We start from the raw sequence: 22,500 nt of genomic DNA on the forward strand, positions 1-22,500 counted from the left end.
TTACCTTTTTACGTATAATCATGTTTTTTTTGTGTGGTTACATTGAATTCGTATCACTTTTCCATCTACATTTGTCTTACAGTGATATATTTTGTTTTATATCATGATAAATCGCTTAGAGTCTTTGGCAACGGGGTAAGACACTATATAAATGTCATTCATTATTATTGTTATTATTATTATTATTATTATTATTATTATTATTATTATTATTATTATTATTATTATTATTATTATTATTATTATTATTATTATTATCATCATCATCAATTATTATTATTATTATTATTATTATTATTATTATGATTATTATTATTATTATTATTATTATTATTATTATTATTGTTATTATTATTATTATTATTATTATTATTATTATTATATTATTATTATTATTATAATTATCATCATCATTATTATTATTATTATTATTATTAATAATAATAATAATAATAATAATAATAATAATAATAATAATAATAATAATAATAATAATAATAATTAGAATTTGTTTGCAAATGCCATGAGGCTTATTTGGTAGGGTTTTTATGATTCTGTTCTTGTCTCACGCCCTGTTTTATGTAGATTTATTCAATCCCGACTCCTCTCTGAAAGAGAAAAAAAAACTTGTACTAAACTCTAGTGTGTTATCAACAAATACACGTAATACTACTTTGATACACTTTTCGGTCTCAAATACGATGTGAAATATTAAGGACGTGATTTGAACGGTATTCTAGATGTTGACCCTGACAAGACCTTTTTGATGGTATAGGGAATGAGATTAGCGGAAGAGTTCGTCCCTTGATTGGACGTCACCCATAGTCTGTGACGCCACCGGCGGAAAAGTTATTAGAGAGAGAACGTCATGTTGGTTGTGTGCTTGCGTCTCTCGTCCTCGCTTCCGGTGAAAGCGGCTTGAGACAGTTCAAAACCAAATTGACGTTCTCTCTGTAAGGTGACGTCCAATCAAGGGACGCTACTCTACCGCTAATCTCATTCCCTATACTACTATCCATTAATAATTCTAATGCTTTAACCGAGATGTACGATAGATACTTGATGTTTCTCTGAATCCGAATCTTCATTTAATGTCCACATTCACTCATGAAGATTTTGACATGAACAATAACATTGAGGTGAACATTTAGCAGCGATATAGAAGCTCTGTAAATATATCAAAAGTGGGTGCAGATGTAAATTGAGCTTTTAAAAAATTGAGCTTTATATAGCGCAATATCCACTAAATGTCCTCAAAGCGCTTTACAAGGGGTCCCTGGCCAAAAGCAACATTTAACATGTAGGACGGGACATGACGCCTGTTAGGCGATATTGCAATTTTTCGGACAAAGACAACCCTGTTAACGGCCAGGTACTCATTTTACACCAGGGTACAGTGAGAGAATGTGAGTAAAGAGCTTTTTCCAATGACTCAACTATGCTCCGAGCGCGAGGCTCGAACCCAGGACCTTCCGATCCGAAAGCGAGTGCCATACCACTAGACCACATAGCCGCGGTAACTTCCCGCGGTAAATTGATCGAGTCTGTGCCTTGTTGATTTAATCTTTAAATATCTTCGGAGGAAACCCAGGGTCCTATTTGCTTTTTTTTGTGATGTTGTTGATGTGCTAGTCCCATTTAATAATGGTTTTATTGCTATTCCTAAATATTTGGCTGATATGATGTGCTCTAAGGTGTGGTTGTGTAGCGTGTAAGTGCATGTGATTGGAGATTTCTTTCTTGAGATGGAAATGACATTGCATTTCTCTGGATGAAACTCCATACGGTGCTCTGTTCCCAAGTCCCCAGTTTCTCAATGTCGTGTTGCAGATGTGCTCCATATTTTTGTGATTTTATTATTACGTATGAAATAGCGTCATCTGCAAAAAGGCGAACTTTAGATTCAAGAGCATCTGCAAGGTCGTTAAAATAAAAAGAAAGAGAGCGGTACCAATGACTGAGCTTTGAGGAACACCCAATTCAACTGGCACAGACAGACTTGGCTAATTCGCCGTCAATAATCCCTGATTGGGTACGGCCTTTCAGGAAGTTGTCAATCCATTTGTTGATTTTTCCAATCATCCTATATTGTCGAAATTTGTGGCACAATGTGTTGGTGCGATCACACATAGATTTCGTGGCTGGTATTTACCCCATCACCCCCCCCCCCTTCCCCCCATTCAATGGGTTAGGTTTTGGGAGTCTAGAATCTTAGAAATGAGGAAGTGTACAAAACAAAACAGATCCAAGTGGGAGACGAAACTGAAAAATGAAAAATGTCGAAGGATATGGATCAACATTTTAAAACTGCTACATAATGGCAAGTGGATTTAATAAGAAAGATATCCAAAGATTATGAGTACATGGAATAGTCCCGATTAGGTGATAATGGTGATGGCGATAATAAAACTATTTTTTTGAAATATTTCCAATATTTTTTCAACAGCATTAGTGATTATTACTCTCAAGTCCTTGTTTAGAAAGCAAAATAATTGCTTTTTTGAGTCAGTAATGCGTCAGTAGTTTTCAATAAAAGATCCATTCCGGCAGTTACTTACCGCCTCTTTTCTGATTCAAAGGGTTTTTCAATACAGTGTTCAATAACATATTTTAACTAAGAAGATTTACATATTGCACGCATGTTAAGCATGTAGTCAGTAGTTCTTTCAATACCTATTGCCTATATTATTATTGGGAAAGGCCGGCACACTTAACATTTTCCAATCCTCCGAGTGGAAGCTGGAGAACGAGATTTATAGTAAAATTACAAAGAGCGGCTGGATGTTCATTTTCCCATAGTTTGAGATAAAATCACCCGGAGTCATGCTTCTGAAAACATCTGATAAAATCAATGATATCTTGTCAATAATTATTGTCATGTAACTCGTAACTTGCGTACCATTGGGAAAAAACTAGTTAGATTTTTCTTGAATAATATTATCTATTTCATCTCATTTATTTTTAGCGGGTTTAGCAAAGAAAGACATTAACATTGTCATCGGATCAACTTGAGCATGTAATAAAAACTGACCCAATCTCATAGACTATCACTATCACTATTATTATTATTTGAGATAGCGCCAAATAGTGCTCAGAGGTGCTTTACAATAGTTATTTTAGTATCACACATGTTCATTCTTTCGACTACAAAATCATTACAACATTCACATACACATCTTGTTCGAAGTTCACATAGAATCACGATAAGCAGAATAAAAAAGATTTGTTTTAGATGCCGTTTGAAGACTGGTAGACTTTCACATTGTCGGGTTTTATGTGGTAAAGAATTCCATACGATTGGAGCCGAAAATGCAAAACCACGCTCAGCAAACTTTGTTCCTGGGATGTTTTTCTCCATTGGCGAAGACTATTACTGTGGTTACTCGACGGAAATGTGTTGAACTGTGCGGTCATGGCCACAAGATCTACTTCTCTTGACAGAGAATAGAAGCGATGAGTGAGGACAGTATGCGTGATCCAAAGTTGAATATTTTGAGCCCACCCCTTCTTTCAAACGCAGAATTGGTTCTGGGACACAAGATCAATCTTGATTTGTCTCAACTCTATGCTTACCTCCAATTTCTGGGAGAATATATTTATGCCTGGGTTATGATTCTAATTTCGTGGGGAAATTTACTGCTCTTTGAGGTTGCATATTATATCAGAGCTGTCCGTAGTGTATGGGCTCAATTTGAAGTACAATAAGATATCCTTTAATTGGTCCAAATAGCCTGCTTATGGAATAAATAAATGTGTAGTCTCTGGCATAACCCGTCGGATATCAGAAAAAAATTCGAATCATATTTTTTTACATATAAAAGCACCATTTCTGGGGAAAATGCAGTTTTGATTTTTTTAATTATCTTAATTGGGGCCAAAGTTATTTACGTTTGTAGGCAAGGAGTCAAAAATTAGAGAACGGAGAAAATTACTTTAAAAGACACGAATACAATGATAAAACTGTTTAAAACACAGTTACATTATCATCATAACAGCTATTATACAGCACATTTATAACCGTAAAATAGAGAAATAAAGCCCTTCTGTGATACAAACTAAAGATTTTGATTCATTTTCCCCCTTTTTGCCCTTCTTTACTACTTGAAGTGTGTAGCATCTACTTTACTGGAAACAACAAACAATGAAAGCAATGTGTAGTGAATTTTATAAATTTAATGAGTTCTCTCGTGTTTACGTTTTGTCTGATCTGATGTGTAGAGTAGTCTTGCAGTCAGCAGTATGTGGTAAGTCTTCGTAGTTCGTAGGAAACGGAGATCACCACACATGCCCCCCCCCAAACACGGACTAGTCATCTTTGTAGTACCGAGGTCGTTTAATGGTACGTCCTGAGCGAGATAGCTTCTTAGTAGGCACTACGTTAGTATCATCAGAAGCAGTACGGGAGTTTTGTATGTTTCTGTTCGATAACTTTCTGTTCGTATTCGGTGGGCGTCCACGACGAGGTGGGGTGGCAAGGGAAACTGGTTGCGTAGAATCGACAAATGCAGCTTTAAGTCGGTCGATCGAAATCCGTTCTGCTTTGCCACCAACATCGATCAGGAATTGTTTATCTCCAGGGGTTATGACAACATAGGGACCTGTATACGGCTTCTGAAGGGGTCCTCGGTGGGTGTCAACACGGATGTAAACATATTTCGCTGACATCAAGTTCTTGGGTAAATTTGTTTGATGATAGCCGTGATGATGTGTTGGCCGTGGTGAATGAAGGGACACTTTTGCCGAAAGGTTGCCAAAAAGTCTTTAGCGTGGAAGTCCGAAGGATGGTCAGGTATAAACTCTCCAGGGATTGTTAAAGGTTCTCCGTATACTAATTCAGCTGAAGAATGACCGATATCATCCTTAGGTGCAGTTCTTAAACCAAGCAGAACCAAAGGTCGCCCAGTATTCGCACGTGCTCGTCGCCTGGCTCCAGAAAAACTCTTGTGTGCAAAAAAGGAATTTTTGGAAATGGAGAAAATGGGCATAATTCAAAAATCAAAGACACGCAGACAGCAGGAAGTTTTTCAGTATTTCATATTTACCTTCCTTGGGTGGTGATGATAGAATAGCAAGGGCTCGAGTTGCTGTGTCTGAGTCTAAGGCAGCCACTACATAGTAGTACTTTGTTTCATCGCTTGTTATATCGCGTAAGGCAAATTGTGCCTCGCTTTGTGCAAACCACGCTGAAGGACAAGTGGTCCAGAATGTGGGCAATTTCAATGCTACGGCGTCGATAGACATGTTTATTATTATTATGTTCTTGTGAAGAGTTGAACTGGTAAATAGTAATAATAATAATAATAATAATAATAATAATAATAATAATATATACCTATCTCTTAAGTTGTTTTACGTCGGGGTCACCAATGTAGCATCTACTTTACTGGAAACAACAAACAATGAAAGCAATGTGTAGTGAATTTTATAAATTTAATGAGTTCTCTCGTGTTTACGTTTTGTCTGATCTGACGTGTAGAGTAGTCTTGCAGTCAGCAGTATGTGGTAAGTCTTCGTAGTTCGTAGGAAACGGAGATCGCCACAAGTGATAATTTTGAGGAAGAGGTTCGGTTGCCGTTTGATTCTCGCTGGCGGATTGCTTAGTTTCCAGATATGATATTTAATTTTAGATATCTTTTATAGACCGTCTAGAGATTTTTTTTAAAAACAAGCAACAGGTCATGATTTTATTGATGACACAATATTTCACACAAGACGATAAATGGAATGTTGGACTATTGCTAATCGCTTTCTCCATTTTGTAAATACGAGCTATGAATAGTCGTTATACTGAATCAATCGTAGCTTATACTCATGCGCACTGACTTGGATATCAAAGAACAAACAGTGAACCAAAAACGATATGTATTATGTTGGCATTTGGTCAAATGTTACTTTCTCAACGTTGAATTAAAACCATAAACCATAAATATAGGCAGATTTCATGTCATTTCTAAAGATATTTCGCTTCGATAGAGCTCAGAAAAAAAAGTGAACTAAATAATCCACAAGCTTCAAATTGTAAAATCCTTTCTTAAGAATCTAGTTGGATGGACAATTAGTAAGATGAAATGAAAAAACGAAAATCATTTACCTACATAATGATTTTTCACTTTCATTCACTTGTACCCTAAAGTACACCCGAATTCCGGCGGTTTTCGTCAAATCGCACACATATCATTTCAAAGCTCATTAATCTGTGAAAATATTTATAAATGTTTCTACGTACTCTGTTTTTAAATCATTCTCTATTGTGTTGTATGAAATAAAATGAAAAAGAAAAACAAATAAAGCTATGTGGAAGATATTTGTTTGCATACGCCGTCTAAGAGAGTAATAAGTATTTTTAACGGCTTTGACTGACTGAGATACGTATAAGTGTCGCCATTCATACCGTTATAAATTTCTCTTTTTTCCATTTTATTGTGATTTTAACTTTTCTTTTTGTGTTCTGACAGAGACAAGTTGACGAGCCATGTCGATTTATTTTCGCCTGATACTCATCACCACTTTAGTTGGTACAGTCACATTCCGCCCGTGTTACTCCAGTAAGTTGCTAGAAAAGAATACGCAACATTACCTCGATTCGATAATATTTTGAGGTGAACAAGTGATGGTAATGGCAATTCAATTGCAAATTTAAATCTTAAAAATAATTGTGATGATTGAATCCAAATTGTCATTGTAAACTCAAACAATTTACACAAATTTGCAATATATCTAAATAATCGGATTAAACTGACAAATGGCGAATTGAAGTATTGGGTGACATTTTATTCAATCATACAAGTGATAGAGGTTAAATGTTAAGCAATGGTGGTTATATGTCGCAGAACGGTGGCGCATGCTATTAAGAAAACATGTTTTTGATTGACTATTCGAGAATACATACATCTACTTAATCACAAATAATCTAGACTAAAACTTTTAGAAGTATTATATAAGTTTGTTGCCCCTTCAGAAAAAATGTTACAATATGTTGTGTTTGATAGAGCACCATCCTATCATATTTCTCAGAGACTTTAAGTGCCGTAAAGATGTGGATAGACAACTCAGTTCTTGGATGGGGAGTAGCAATCGTGTGCTACCATATTGCAAAGAACATCAGGGAAACACAATCTCGGCCGTACACTTGTTACCAAATGGAGAACCATTGCAGGTTAAGAAGTCCTTTAGAACTATCCACATAACCAGTATATGAAGTAAAAATTCATAAACGCAGTCTCTCCCAATTTGCAGATGAAATTTCAAAAGTGGGAGGAATCTATTTTCTATTTTGAGCAGATGTGGCCCACCATGCCTCCCAAGTTCGAGAACATAACCAGCTTTAATATAAATAGGCTGTTGGTTAAGAGCGCGTAACGTTCCTTCCGACCGAGCATATAGAATTTATACATATATATATATATATATATATATATATATATATATATATATATATATATATATATATATATATATAAATATATATATATATATATATATATATATATATATATATATATATATATATATTATATTACAAATATGTTTGTGGGGAGCTAGCTGGAATCATGTAGAGTGCTCGACAGTTTTCTGGAGCGAATAATATATATTTATTCTCACCTCATTGGGGGGGGGGCGAAGTGGCCGAGTGGTTGAGGCATTGCACTGTGATCCGGAAGGTCCCGGGTTTGAGCCTCGCTTCAGGCACTTTCGTTTTTTTCTTTGGGCAAGATTATTAACCTCCAATCCGCTGACTTGGACAACGTGGGTGATTGCTATTGACAACAGACATCCTTTTTAATGGATTAACCATATTCCTTCATGGAAAGCCTAAACGACAGAATCTTATGATGCCTTTGCGAAAGGACGTGATTTTTTCATTCTGTTATATTCTTCGACAACGTTGTTTCATCGAATCCTCAGAGAATCCTCTTTAAAAGGCCTAGAGTCCGGGAGAAATGTTCTTGTGTTCAGTTGGCGCCATTGTTCATTCCGGATGCAGGTTTTTTTCCCGCATATGTGTGGATATGTGTGTATGCGAGCTGGGTGTGGTATGGTGAGTTGATCGACTTATACATGCTATCACAGCTCAACAATATAACTAACTCACATATCGCATTAGCCATAATATGCAGATATCACCACCCCACCCCCTCCCCAAACAAGAAGAAATAAAAAAAAAACAAATCTCCAATACAATCAAACATAATAAGGTAAAAATTACAATTGACGCCAACAAGAAAGTTACAGGCTTCCTTGACGTAGCCTTCGACCTTACTATAGACAATTACAAACCCTTCATGTAACCGAACAACGTCATCAACTACATAAATAATAACAGCAATCACCTAGCTGCGGTCATAAAAAAAATATCCCCAACACCGCACAACGCATATCTAGATTGTCAAAAGACTCCGATACTTTCTACAACGCAGCAGGCCAATACATGAATGCTCTAACAACAGTGAATACACAGAAACCTTTGACTACAAAACAATAGACAACAAAGGCTCCAACATGCCCCCCCCCTTCCCAAAAAAAATCAAGATCACGCAACATCACATGGTTCAATAAGGTACGCCTGCTTCCCTCAAAAAAACAAACTTCGTAAAACCCTCAACAGAAGCACAGTAAAGATCAGTTATTCATGCATGAAAAACATTGAAGACATAATCAAAGCACACAACAAACACATCCTCAATACCCATAATCAACAAAATATCACACCAAAAAAACAATGCAACTATAGAAATAAAGACTTATGTCCCCTACAAGGTTAATGACTCAAATCATATCTTGTATACAAAGCAACCGTAACACACAACAATACAGATAAATAGGAAAACTACATCGGACTAACAGGGGGCCACTTCTAAACACGATATAATCAACACACCTCGTCCTTCAAACACGACAGAAAAAGATGTGCAAATACGTTCAGCGAACACACCTGGAAACTAAAGCACTCAAACATACAAAACAACGTCACATGGAACATCGTCTCAAAAACACAAAAAGCTACAAAGTAAACACAAAAATGCAACCTATGAATTCAAGAGAAATATCATATAGTAAAAAAAAAGAAAAATAGCATGCCACATTAAACAGAAAGAGAGAGATATTCAGCACGTGCTTTCACAGGAAAAAATGTTCACTGTCCAATATACACTACACAACCCAATGAAACAACCACTACCCCAGACAACCCCCCCCCCCCATACCACATCCACCTTGCATTAACACAAACCCACACATGCACACACATGAGCAACAAACCTACTTCCGGAAACAACATTGGCGCCAATTACGCACACAACATTCCTCCCAGACACCAAGACATTTAAATAACCTCCCTGAGTATTCCAGAAGGATGAAGCAGCGTTATCGGACAATATAGCAGAATGAGGTGAAAATATATATATATATTATATATATACATATATATATATATATATATATATATATATATATATATATATATATATATATATATATATATATATATATATATTCTCACCTCATTATATATATATAACGGGTGGCTCAGAAAAACTCTCTCCTATTTTTTATAGCGCATATTCTTTTTAAGTTTCTGCAGTTTTTGCAGAAGTTTTATGCAATTGTATACTTTTATTAGGCTAAATACCAAGTATTCTTAGCTGTCATAAGTATTATTTACCATGAATTAACGCAATTTAAAAGAAAATTGCGTCTTTTCATTTTTAAAAATCACTATAAGGGGAGTTAGACAGGGAATTTTTCTTATCGATTAGGAAATCAAACATACTTACTATTGAATAAAAGAAAAACAATCTATTCACTTTGACCAAGAAACGTGTTCATGAAATATAATGTATTATCCAAAATACTTTGTTATGGCACCGCCTTGGTTTTTAAGAACTTGATGCAGATGGCGATAAAGTGAAGAATTGTTCCTCGTCTGGCCTCTTGCAAACTAGGTAGCTCCAGCCTAACAATTGTTTTTCATTAGTTCTATAAATTTTGAAAAGGTTGTCTCCGTATTTCGAAAGTTTTCCCAAAGGCCATTCCAGAAGCCACTATCAAGGGGATTGTAGTCCGGAGAATTTGGCGGCCGACTTTCTTTGTCTATGAAACGTTCTGGTAATAGGCGAAGCAGAATCATTTGGCAAGCCCTAGTTGCGTACAAAGCTGCTCTATGTTGATCAAAAACTAGATCGTGTTTTAGGATGAAACATTTTACAAGCAGGCAATTAGTCTTTCTGGAAATGTTATGTATAAAAGGAAGCGTCACTATCGTTTTGTTGGGCTTGATGAAAACGAGGGCTCTGCCAACCCTTCGTTACAATCATAATATCATACACGCGCTAAGTAACAATGAATTTAGATGAAAACATAGCCATGAAAGACTATCTTTATAATACCCCTAAAGATAAGATTCTTTAATATTTTGAAACCATTATGTTCTAAAAGTTTACATTATGCAATAAAATTAATTTCTCTATGGTGATCATTTAAAGAAATATGTCCATCATCAACAAATGTAACAAAGCCGAACTCATTTAGAATTTTTTTTTTGTCATTATCGATGCTTAACATTAACAAAGAACTCATTGACTGAAGAAAGTCATGATCGATCGATAATTAAGTAAAAAATCAATTGAGCTTTATATAACGCAATATCCACTAAATGTGCTCAAAGCGCTTTACAATGGTAACATTTAACATGCAGGACGGGACATGACGCCTGTTAGGCGATATTACAATTTTTCCGACAAAGACAAAGCTGTTTAAAGGCCAGGTACGGACTCAAATATGCGCCGAGCGCGATGCTCGAAACCAGGACCTTCCGATCCGAAAGCGAGTGTCATACCACTAGACCACATAGCCGAACAAGTACTTTTAGATATTTAGTCAATGTCCAGTATTTAATTTACCCTTTACAGCATTAATATTTTGATTGAATGTTCTCCGTTTGCATATAGTATTCACCTTTTGTTGATCAGCAGAGAAATCTCGCCAATCTGTCATGTCAATATGTAAAATGCATTGAATGACGTGAAACATCGCCAGTCCTTTTTTTAATACTATTTTTCCTTTTAGTGTTGTCCCATTGATTTGAGGTAATGGTTTTTATAATTTCCTTTTAGAATTTTAAAAATCAATTTACATACCAAACAAAATAAAAACAAAAATGGACTTTTGTTTATACATCTCTCAGTATCAACAAGAATGGAATAGGCGTCTAAATTATCGGTGCATACGAACAGAATGAGTCTTAGCAAGTATTAACTACTAGTGACCTCGATGAGCGCCTATCCATACACCCTTATGTTTTTCTTTGATTTCTTTATATTCACTTATGTATCGAATTGTGAAATACCTGTGAAAATCAAGATAATTTCAAGGTACAGTTATTAGCTGCTGAGCTTTAAAACATTCCGCGTAAATCTATTGAAGTTGTAATAGACTGAGATTGCGTGATTACCATTGATGCATTCCGTGGAGACCACATCGTTGAATATGCCGCATGTGGCTTTTTAAAGTCCTGGAATAAAAGACTATTTATTTCAAAACCACGGGTTAAAAACGTTAATCAACAATTACGCTTTTACCAAAAAATGATATGAGTTTTTCAATATGAGAGGTACGATAATGATTACTGTGTCATTATGTTTTCAATATCCAGAACTGCTCATCACCAGAATTCTTATCGTTATAATATTTATGATTACAATATTTTGAATCTTTGATTAGCAGCTGCAGGCACTTTGTGTGCGAAACGAGATTGAACTGCAGCATATTTTGGAGTAGTAAAGTGGTTATACGTGTAATTGAGAAGGTGGATACTTGTCGAAACGAATAATAAATAGCCTGGGACATCTTATAAACGTCACTGATAACAGGCCAACCTATCCAATCCCTATATTCTGCTGTTGATACTACGTTATCATCCTTTTTTCTATTTGATATTTTCATTTTCAGAAACTACGTATGTGACTTTGGATTCGGATTGTCCCAGTGATGGTTACTCCCTGTCGTCATCGTTCGAATGTACCTGTAAAGTTATCAAATCAAACCCGGGGAGTTTTGCTGCTTGGTATGACTCGTCGATAACAGAGCTAGGAAGTGGGGAATCTACTACTCACCTTTTTAAAGTTACGCGTAAGTAGTTTTATCAATATTTTGAATAATTATAATGTGCAATTTTAGTCCGAATATGTAGTTTATTTTGATCGAGTTTACGAGGTGTTACCCAAGCTCAATAATTTCCCAAATTGGTCAGAAATATTATTTGGATAACAATCTCTTTAAGATGATTCAATAAAATAAAAGGCATAAATTTGATGGCATAACACTATTTTTCAAAAATAATCATTTACTTTACTGTATAGAATAGACCTTAATATCATCCCAATCATTACGTAAAATGTAGATGGAAGAAGAAATATATCCTTGAGGGTTAATGATCTTGAAAAAAAAAAAATATATATATGTGTATATATATATATATATATATATATATATATATATATATATATATATATATATATATATATATATATATATATATATACTCGTGAGAAATTGATATACGTGAATTATATAGAGTGCTCATAAAATGATAACAACAAAATTGTCGGCGTAAGATTTTTTTTAAATATAAAGGTGATATTATATATATATATATATATATATATATATATATATATATATATATATATATATATATATATATATAAATATATATATATATAGAATATATCTTTTAGAAACTGACGTCAAAGTTTCTTTTGTTTCTAAATTATATTTATGCTTTCAAGATGATGTGTGAAAGAAATATGTTATTGGTGGCTTATGAAGCTGTATAATTAGGAGCGACTAAAATAGAATCAAATGGTAACAACAAGAGATGAAGTGAGTAGAAAGGTGTCAGAAGACAATAGAGAATAAAAATTTTTTGCAGCGGTAATGGGGTTTGAGCCTGCGACCTTATTGGTACGACAACTCTGCCTGGCCCCCCTCGTGGATCTTTACCTTGCAGTTGGTGAGGGGGCTTGAGGCACACGGGAGGGCAAAGGTGAAAACCCCGGTCGACCGTCACGAGACCATCCCGGGTATCGAGCCAACGAGCCACATGAGCTGCTCGCCTCGGTGTGTGACTAAATTTGATCCAAACCCGGTGCCCGAATAGCAGCCCTATCCCGGGCGCCACACTATTATCCTTATGTCGAGTCCCAATCAGTCCCGTCAATGGCGAAGCGGTCTGCCGCCTAGCCAAATAATACCGCGTTCGTGTCGCCAGGGTCGTCGGCACGTCCGAGAAAAAAGCAAACGTCCCATGCATCAATCGATTCGCGGCCTGCCGATCGGAAAATGCGACGGCGGGGATGGCGAACTGACGCACATATTGTCCCTGAACGTCGAGAGCCAGAGTATGGCAAAAAATGAGCTTTTATCAAAGCTATTGGCCGTTCACTGCGTAGATATCCTCCTGTTACAGGAGACCCACCTTTATTCAGGCGCGCAATCTTCCGATTCCAGATCCCAGGCTATACGGTGGTCCAACGCGAGGACACTTCGAGGCTCAAAGGAGGGGTTAGCGTTTACGCTAAAGAGCCATCGAAGGTAAGGGTCATTGAGAGCGTAACGGACAGCAATGGGGTGAACCGAATTTCCGTGGAAGTAGGTGGACTGTGTTTGCATAATATTTACAAACCACCTAGAGCGACTTGGACTACACCACCGGTACCGGTGGTCAGCCATCCTTCCATCTGTCTGGGAGACTTTAATAGCCACCATCACGAATGGGGCTACCGAGACTGCAACGAGGCAGGAAGACAACTCCGCTCATGGATGGACTGTAATGATCTACACCTAGTGTACGATCCTACAGCCAAGGGTACCTTCCGGGTTACCCGCCATGAGAAGGAGTATACTCCAGACCTCACCCTCGTAACGAAAGGAGCGAACGGTGAACCGCTGCAGGTGAAGCGGACAGTCCTCGGGGACTTTCCGCATAGCCAACACAGGCCGGTTCTTGTCACAGCTGGGGTGACAATACCAAGGGTGCAGTCTCTCCCACTTTGCAGATGGAATTTCAGGAAGGCTGACTGGGAGGAATTCAGTTCCTATATCGAGCAGGTCTGCCCTGCCATTCCTCCCAAGTCCAAGAATATAACCAAATTCAGTAGGCTACTGGTTAAGAGCGCTCAACGCTCTATTCCACGGGGCAAACGGAAATTCTACACCCCTTGCTGGACAGCAGAGTCGGAAGAGCTGTACCGAGAGTACCAGCAGACCCAGTCCCAGGACGCAGCCGATAGACTACTTCAGTCTCTGGCAGAGGGAAGGAAGCAACGGTGGCAGGAGACCGTGGAAAGTCTCGACTTTACACACTCCAGCCGCCACGCTTGGCGTTTGATAAAAAAATTGGACCCAGATCGGAATTTCGCGAAGGCTGCACCGGAATGCGAGGCAGACACAATTGCCAAGAACATTAAGAACCGTAGTAAGCGGGTCCCTAATCAGGCTTTTGAGCGCGGTGTCCGCAAGGCGTACCGTACGATTTTGGACTCACTACCTGCGGAGGAGTCGGACTGGACGGCCCCGTTCAGTCCCCGAGAAGTGGGTGCAGCCATTAGCGAAGTGAAGAACGGCAAAGCAGCAGGGATAGATGGTGTATATCCCGATATGGTGACGCATCTGGGCACGGGCCTGGCTAGCAGAGGGAATGTCTGACATCCTTGCGAAAGGAAAGCTCCCACAAGTGTGGAAGCATGCGAAGATAGTTGCCATCCTGAAGCTAGGCGAAGGAGGCAGACAGTTACAGACCCATATCGCTGCTGAGCTGTCTTTACAAATTGTTGGAGCGTGTTCTATTAAACCGATGGGGGCCGGTCCTAGACGCTGCCCTGCCACCTGAGCAGGCAGGCTTCAGGGAAGGGAGGTGCACCACGGAGCAGGTCATTGCCCTTACAGAGCATATTGAGCACGGGTTCGAGAGAAAACAGCAAACAGGTGCTGTGTTATAGACCTATCAGCGGCGTACGATACGGTCTGGTGCGATGGGTTAATGCTCAAACTTGCAAAAATAATAAGGTGCAAAAAGACCTTGAAGTTGTTCTCTTCGATCTTAGGGGAAAGGCAATTCCACGTCGCGCTGGGAGACGTCACGAGCAAAGTAAGGAAATTGAAGAATGGGGTCCCTCAGGGGTCGGTACTTGCGCCAATGTTGTTTAACGTTTACATTAGCGATATGCCGAACACTTCCTCCCTGAGGCTGGGATACGCAGACGACTGGGCACTCGTTACTCAGAGTAAAGTGTGGACCCGTCTCGAGAGCGTACTCAGCGAGGACGTCACCAGACTCAAGTCCTACTTTGACAAGTGGTACCTGAAGATGAACACTTCAAAAACCGTGGCCACTGCATTTCACTTATGCAGTGGTTGGCACACCCGTAAACTGAATTTCCTAGTCGGGGACCAGCCACTCCCATATGAGCCGCGTCCAAAATACTTAGGGGTGACGTTGGATCGCAGCCTTACCTATCGGACCCATCTCGAAGGGGTTGCCGGGAAGATAGAGAAGCGCAACAGTCTTCTGAGGAAGCTGGCGGGATCGACTTGGGGCGCTAGCCAAGCGCTCCTGAGAACATCCGCCCTGGCACTATGCTATTCCACCGCGGAGTATTGCGCTCCAGTGTGGGGTAGAAGCAGAAACGTTGAGAAGGTGGATGTAAAACCTCGCAAGTCGATGCACATAGTGTCCGGAACGCTAGCAACAACCCTTAGAGAATGGGGCCCGATAATGGCGGCGATCCAGCCCCCCGATGTCCGGAGGGAGACCATTACGGGAAACTGGCTAAGTAAGATCAAAGAGAGAGGGAATGGGGATACCCCTCTCATGCGCATAATGAACGGTGCCCCCGTTTCGAGCCGAAATAAGTCCCGGCAACCCTTGTACGCAGAATCCCTGACTACGGACAGAGCTGCACATACGAGATGGAAGTCGGTTTGGACGAATTCAATCCCTCGTGGGGCGGGGACCTACACTCCTCTAAGCTTGGTGAGAAGTTGCCAGGCTTTGATACCAGTAAGAGGAGACACTGGGTAGCTGCGAATCGGCTTCGGTCGAGGAGCTGCCTAACGGCCGGTACGTTACATCAGTGGGGTCTAACTTCCTGTCCAATATGTCCACGCTGTGGGCAAGAACCCGAAACGGCAGAGCATCTAGTCGAAAGGTGTGTTGTGACGATGCTACCAGGCGGGTTCGCGACGGTGCACGAATGCGGACCGGACTTTGCTGATTGGGTCGATCGTCATAACATAATAGTGTGAACCATAAGAAGCTGCTGCCTGGCCGGTGAGAGCGTGACTCTACCGTATGAGCTATCCACGAATCCAAATAATTCGTATCAAACTCAGGTCATTCATTATTAGTGCCTTCTCTCACCGACTCCTGGAGGTAGCGGGTACACACACACACAACCATCGCGAAGTTACCTGGCCAGCAGTTAAGCTTAATAGCCAATATTCTCAACACAAACATATAACATAGAAACAACTGAGACATTGAGTATGCTCCGGTATATGGGGTGAATTTTTAATTCAGAAAAAAATTTTATTCTCTATTGTCTTCTGGCACTTTTCTACTCACTTCATCTCTTGTTGTTACCAACATAAGTGCCTGCTCCACCCACTTTTCTGAATCAAATGGTAAATGACATGTAAATTAAAAGAATAAAAGCAAAGAAGGAGAAAAAAAAGCATTTCTGTGTTTTAGTTTGAGTGACGCGACAGAGTGCTACCAATGTTAAACTGACCTATTTTTCCATTACTCTCTGGTGAGGCTCCAGATCTTGTGGGATAGCACATAGCAAAGAGTATGAAACAATTGTTACTGTATATTCAACACAATAGAAACCAGAATAAACTCCTGCCGCCCCACGTTATCAGTTTGCCTATATATCTTGGTGTACTATGCTATAAATCGGTCAACAGTCTTTTAATAAATCCAAAGAAAAAGGAGATGTTATCCACGGCAAATTATTAATGAGTTACACCAAAAGATGTATTGATGTATGTTTTAACGGGCATCATTATATTGATATTGCAAGTGCAATCATTTTTTTTAAACTTTCCTAAAAGAAACAAAGTTGTTGTATGTCTGTTCCCATACAGCAAGACATTGTAAGGGAAAATGAAAACATCTCAGTTTAGTCACACCAGTTTACATCCTTTGTCGCTTTGCGGACAAAACTGGTGTTATTTTTTGTTGCTATGGTTAGTAATTGGATTCAGTAGTCTGATGTCACGCCGCCCGGCAACGGCGGCCATCTTGGTTCTAAAGAAAGAAAATTATGACTATTTATTCTTCAAGCTGGCTAGAACTTTCATATGTCTTGTGACCAGAATGTGTAAAAGTCAAAACATGATCAAGTTTATGGGTTTTTTTTCCTCTGGATACGCTTTTATGCTCGCCGGAGAAATATTTCATACCGGCGTCCGCCATTGTTCCGAAAGTTTAGAGCCAGTGTTGCTAAGTTACATGCGTCATTATGAACGACGTGACGTTACGACTATTGAATCCTATTGAGCGGAAGGAGGTCGGTATGATTCTGGATGATGCGAAAAACGAATGGAAGTAGCGGATGGAAGTGAATTGAAGTGAGAAGGAGAGAGATACGTGAGGGGACTCGCGTTTGGTTTCGTGTGGACGTGTGATCAGTTAGTATTTTTTGTGTGAACTTTGAGGGAGGCCTACCGAAAGCTCCTACATCCCCAGTCTTCTTTCAATTTGTATTTTCACCGTTGATCTTTTGTCATGTGTTTATTCATTCAATTTTTTCACCATATACTTACTTACTTAATCCTCTTCGGGCCTTGAGGCACATAGGGCATCCACCAGACATCTCCATTTTTTGCGATCGGCTGCTTTTGCGGTGACTTTATTCCAGGACAGGCCTGCTTCCTTTAATTCTTTCTCCATGGTCCTTCGCCGGGTTTCTTTGGGTCTTCCCCGCTTTCTCTTCCCATCTGCTGTCCAGTACAAGGCTGTCTTGGGAAGTGACCCTTTTTCCATTCTGGCCACATGACCCAGCCAACGCCATCTTCTTCTTTTTATGTGGCTTTCAATTCTAGTGCAGTCAGCTTTCTTTAATAGATCCATTGTTTTTATTTTTTTAGGCCGAAATAAATTAAAAATTCTTTTTAAACACTTGGATGTCATTTTCCAGCTTTCATTTCCATAAAGCAGTACACTTAAAACATTGCTCTTGTATATTTTCAGCTTTGTCTTTCTCATTATTTGCTTTGATTTCCAAAAGTTTTTCAGCATGCCGAAAGCCTGGTTTGCCTTTTGAATTCTGTGCTTGATATCGTGTTCTGCATATCCGTAGTCTGTTATTTTGGATCCGAGGTAGGAGAACTCTGTTACCTCTTCAATTATATGTTCATCTATCCTAATTTCACTCATGTTTTGGATTCACCCTAATGTACACAGTCTTATCGAAATTTATTTTCAGTCCAATTTTCGAGGCGTTCTTGTGTAGTGCGTTTAGTTTCTCTGAGGCGTCTCTGTGTGTACTGGAAACTAACGCGATATCATCTGCGTAGTCTATATCTTCCAGAAAGGATGTCAGTGTCCAGCGAATGCCTCTCTTCTTACCATCAATTGTATTTTTCATGAGCCAGTCTCGATCCAGGATAAACAGGAGTGGGGAGAGTATGCAGCCTTGTTTTACACCAGTTGTTACATTAAAGCTGTCTGTTAAATTGTTACCACAGATCACTTGGCATTGGTAGTTGCTGTACATTGCTTTTATTAAGTTGACTATCTTCATCGGTATACCATAATGGCGGAGTATTTTCCATAGGGACTCTCTGTGTAACTGTCAAAGGCTTTTTCAAAATCGACAAAAATGGTGTAGAGGGGGCTGTTCCATTCAATGCTTTGCTCCAGGATTTGTCTCAGGGTAAATATGTGGTCACTACATGACTTCCCTTTTCTGAACCCTGCCCGCTCTTTTTTAAGAATGTTTTCAATGTGAGGTGAGATTCTTTTCAGAAGGATTCTATTAAAAATTACAGCTGCATTTTCTGCTTCAGTTGCTAAATTTTCTGCAAAATCTCTTTTGTCTTTCCTTGTCGATTTTTTCACTTCTTTATCCTTCAATGAGTATTCACTGGATAGCCTTTCTTTCAGTCGGGGAGATTTAGCGTTCAAGAGATTTAGTTTGATTGATTTTCTTTGGTTAATGAGCTCCCATGACCTTGCTGATATCCAATTCTCTGTATTGGATTTATTGTGTCCTAAATGTTCAGTGGCACTTTCCTGCATGACGTGGTTGAAATCTTGGATTGTCATGTTTGTAATATCTTGTATTGCACTGAATTTGTTTCTTACTGAGATATTGTAATTGTTTTGGATATCTGGGATTTTCAATTTATCTGTGTTGAAACGTTTCTTCTTCTGTTTTGCTATTTTTGTTTTCATCAATTTAGTAGAGATTTTGGCTGTGACAAGATGGTGGTCACTTCCAATGTCTGCCAATCGTCTGAGTCTGACATCATTTAAGCTGTTCTTCCATTTTCTATTGATAATTATATGGTCTATCTGACTTTCTGTTTTTCCATCTGGTAATTTCCAGGTCAATTTGTGTATGTTTTAGTGTGGGAAGAAAGTTCCACCAATAATGAGGTTGTGTTCTTCGCAAAATTTTGCCAGTCTGCTTCCATTGTTGTTCATCACCCTATGCCTTCCTTTCCAACGGACTGATTTGTTTGTTCTTCAACTGTATTGCCAACTCTTGCATTTAAGGTCTCCGATGATCATGAGCGTATCATGTCTTGAAATGTTTTCAACGGCCATTCTTAAACTATCGTAAAATTCTTCTTTGTTTTCTTCATCTGAGTCCTCTGTAGGTGCGTAACATGTGAGGATTGATAGTTTGGTGTATTTTGAGTTGTGTCTTGTGTATAAAATTCTTTCACTTATCGGTTTCCATTCCAATAGTGACTTGTTGTTTTGCCTGGCTATCAAGAGGGCAACACCTTCTCTGTGTTGGTCATCCTTTCGTCCTGACCAAATGGTCAAGTCGCCATTAGAGAGTTGGCGCTTTCCAGCTCCTGTCCATCTTGCCTCTGATATGCCTAGCAAATCGATCTTGTAGTTCAACATCTCGCGCTGGGCTTGTGCCAGTTTTCCTGTTTGATATAGGGTCCTAACATTCCAGCACGAGACATTGAACTTGCGTTTTGGTGACAACAGATCTGCAGTCTGGTCGGGGGCGTCCTTTCGGCTTTGACCTCCTACCGTCATGTAGCCAGTATTCTGGTCCGCTTCTCTGCTGCCGCCGGTTATGGACTTACGTCTGGTTTCTGTTTCTGTAACAGTTTGCTTTTTATGAGGTGGGTTGTTAACCCTACGCTCAACCCCCATTCCTGGAGGGCCGGTGGATTACTCTTCGTCTGATCTCTCTCTTTTTTTTCTCTTATTGGAGGTCCGGGGTTCGAGATACGCAAGCCCTCCCACCACGACAAGGTGATAATCCGTCGGGAGGTTTGTCACCATATAGAAGCATTTTAAAAACTCTATAACAAACCTTGATAGATTTGTGAAAGTTTAAAGTTTCCTAATTTGACCATTGTTTGGATTCTCTCCCGCCATTTTGATTTGTGAAGTATTGAAAGGTAGTGTAAAGCAGTCCGAGGGGTTTTTTTCATATTAGGATTAGCTCGAGATCGGAGGATTTTATTCTATTAGGGTTAGTCATAAGTCTTAGCAAAGGTGCTAGGGTGTTTATTTTTCCTATTACGGTTAGTTAAAGATACCAGGTTTTATTTTTTCTCGGGGTTAGTTGAGGTAATATTATTTAAGTTGTTTCCCTTTGTATGAGCTTTCGGTAGGCCTCCCAACTTTGATTTCGTGTTGACTTGGACAGTGCGATTTTTGTGATATTGGACTGAACGTAAGAGTAAGTGAGGTTGGCAGGTCAGATGGGGTAGCCAGGTCAGTACATATAACAACAAAAACCTTCCGCAAAATAATTCACTCCAAGCTTTACCAGAGGGATTAAACTACTACAGACATTTTCGAATGCAATTTTTAATATTTGAGATAATAAAAGCAAGGCTCACATCAACAAAAATGATAAGTGAATGTAAGCAAACAATTAAAGTAAATGATTTCGCTTCAATATGATTCTCAAGAGTCCAACGAGTCTGCAAGCAATGAGGACGGTTGAGCACCACAATTTGTTAATTAAAAACTATATATATTTGTTGATCGAAGTTAAATATCTTTGGAACTTTGGGGAGGCCTTCCAAAATCTCCTACATCCCCAGTATTCTTGTTTTTTATAGTGTTCTAGTAGGGGGTCTGGGAGGGGGGGAACTTTTTATTTTAGTCTCCCCCCTCCCAAACCCCCTACTAGAACAAGAATACTAGGGATGGAGGAGCGTTCGGAAGGCCTCCCGAACGTTGTGTTTGTTGATGTGTTAGAATCAGATAAAGATCTTACTAACATAATATTTGATTTCGATGAACGATATAACATAACATTTATATTATTTATATTTTGTATATTGATGAAGTAAAAAAAAACTCCCGAATGTATGAAGGTCGATATATCGAATGTATGTTGATAATGATTGTTATACTATGATTCGTGGCTTAATTATATATTTAGTTTTTTAATACTCTGAAACAATAATTGTCTACCGTAAATTGACATAAACAATAAATATTGATCATATAGCTTTAAAAAAAGTACTTTTGCATGAACGTTACAAAAATCATTTAATGGTTTTGAAATTATTTTTTAAAATATACTTACACTTACATAATAATAATAATAATAATAATAATAATAATAATAATAATAATAATAATAACAATAATAATAATAATAATAATAATAATAATAATAATAATAATAATAATAATAATAATAATAATGATGATGATGATGATGATGATGATGATGATGATGATGATGATCATAATAATGATAACAATAATAACAATAACATAACAAACAACATATCATATGGCATAGGGCGAAATAGGGTAAAATCGCTTGAATTCCCCTAATATTAATTGCAATGCTAGAATTCTATTGATTGAAAGATTACAATAATAATAAACGTGGTAAAGATAGTATAGCAACTTAAATGTACGCATGTATGTGTGATGGACAAACATATATATCTTTAACTGTGACATGCAAAGCATACACACACACACACAAACGCACACACACACACACACACACACACACAGGCGCGCACTCATACATCCATACATATAGAAGATAACCATAATAAGGTAACAATGCATAATATTGACATACAAGATTGAAAGCCATGTCAACAGCAGAGCAAACAAGTATTATTCGTCATATATAAATCTCTCATCATATAATTCCCTGTCTACTAACACCTTGAAATAATCCATAGATTTTGCATTCTTTGTTTCAAATTTCAAATTTTCCCATTTCTGGAGAATACAAATACCGAACCAGTTTGATTTATGTA

The 22,500-nt window shown here is 38.4% G+C and overlaps 2 protein-coding genes across 2 annotated transcripts in view; one reads left to right on the top strand and one right to left on the bottom strand.

The window, feature by feature from the left end:
• LOC144959723 (uncharacterized) overlaps window positions 1-22,500 on the top strand; it is an 81,315-nt gene that overhangs the window by 1,014 nt on the left and 57,801 nt on the right. The window contains exons 2-3 of the mRNA XM_078892403.1: window positions 6,456-6,545; window positions 11,947-12,126. Coding sequence (XP_078748529.1) covers window positions 6,473-6,545; window positions 11,947-12,126 — 253 coding nt within the window. The 5' untranslated portion in view covers window positions 6,456-6,472. The remainder of the gene's footprint in view (window positions 1-6,455; window positions 6,546-11,946; window positions 12,127-22,500) is intronic.
• LOC144959501 (uncharacterized) lies at window positions 4,306-4,665 on the bottom strand. The gene has a single exon (XM_078892117.1). The coding sequence runs from the start codon at window positions 4,663-4,665 to the stop codon at window positions 4,306-4,308; it is 360 nt and encodes a 119-aa protein (XP_078748243.1).

The sequence above is a fragment of the Berghia stephanieae genome, chromosome 14 (assembly GCF_034508935.2).
Source record: "Berghia stephanieae isolate SIO BIC M18660-M18661 chromosome 14, UCSD_Bste_1.3, whole genome shotgun sequence".
Lineage (NCBI taxonomy): Eukaryota > Metazoa > Mollusca > Gastropoda > Nudibranchia > Aeolidiidae > Berghia > Berghia stephanieae.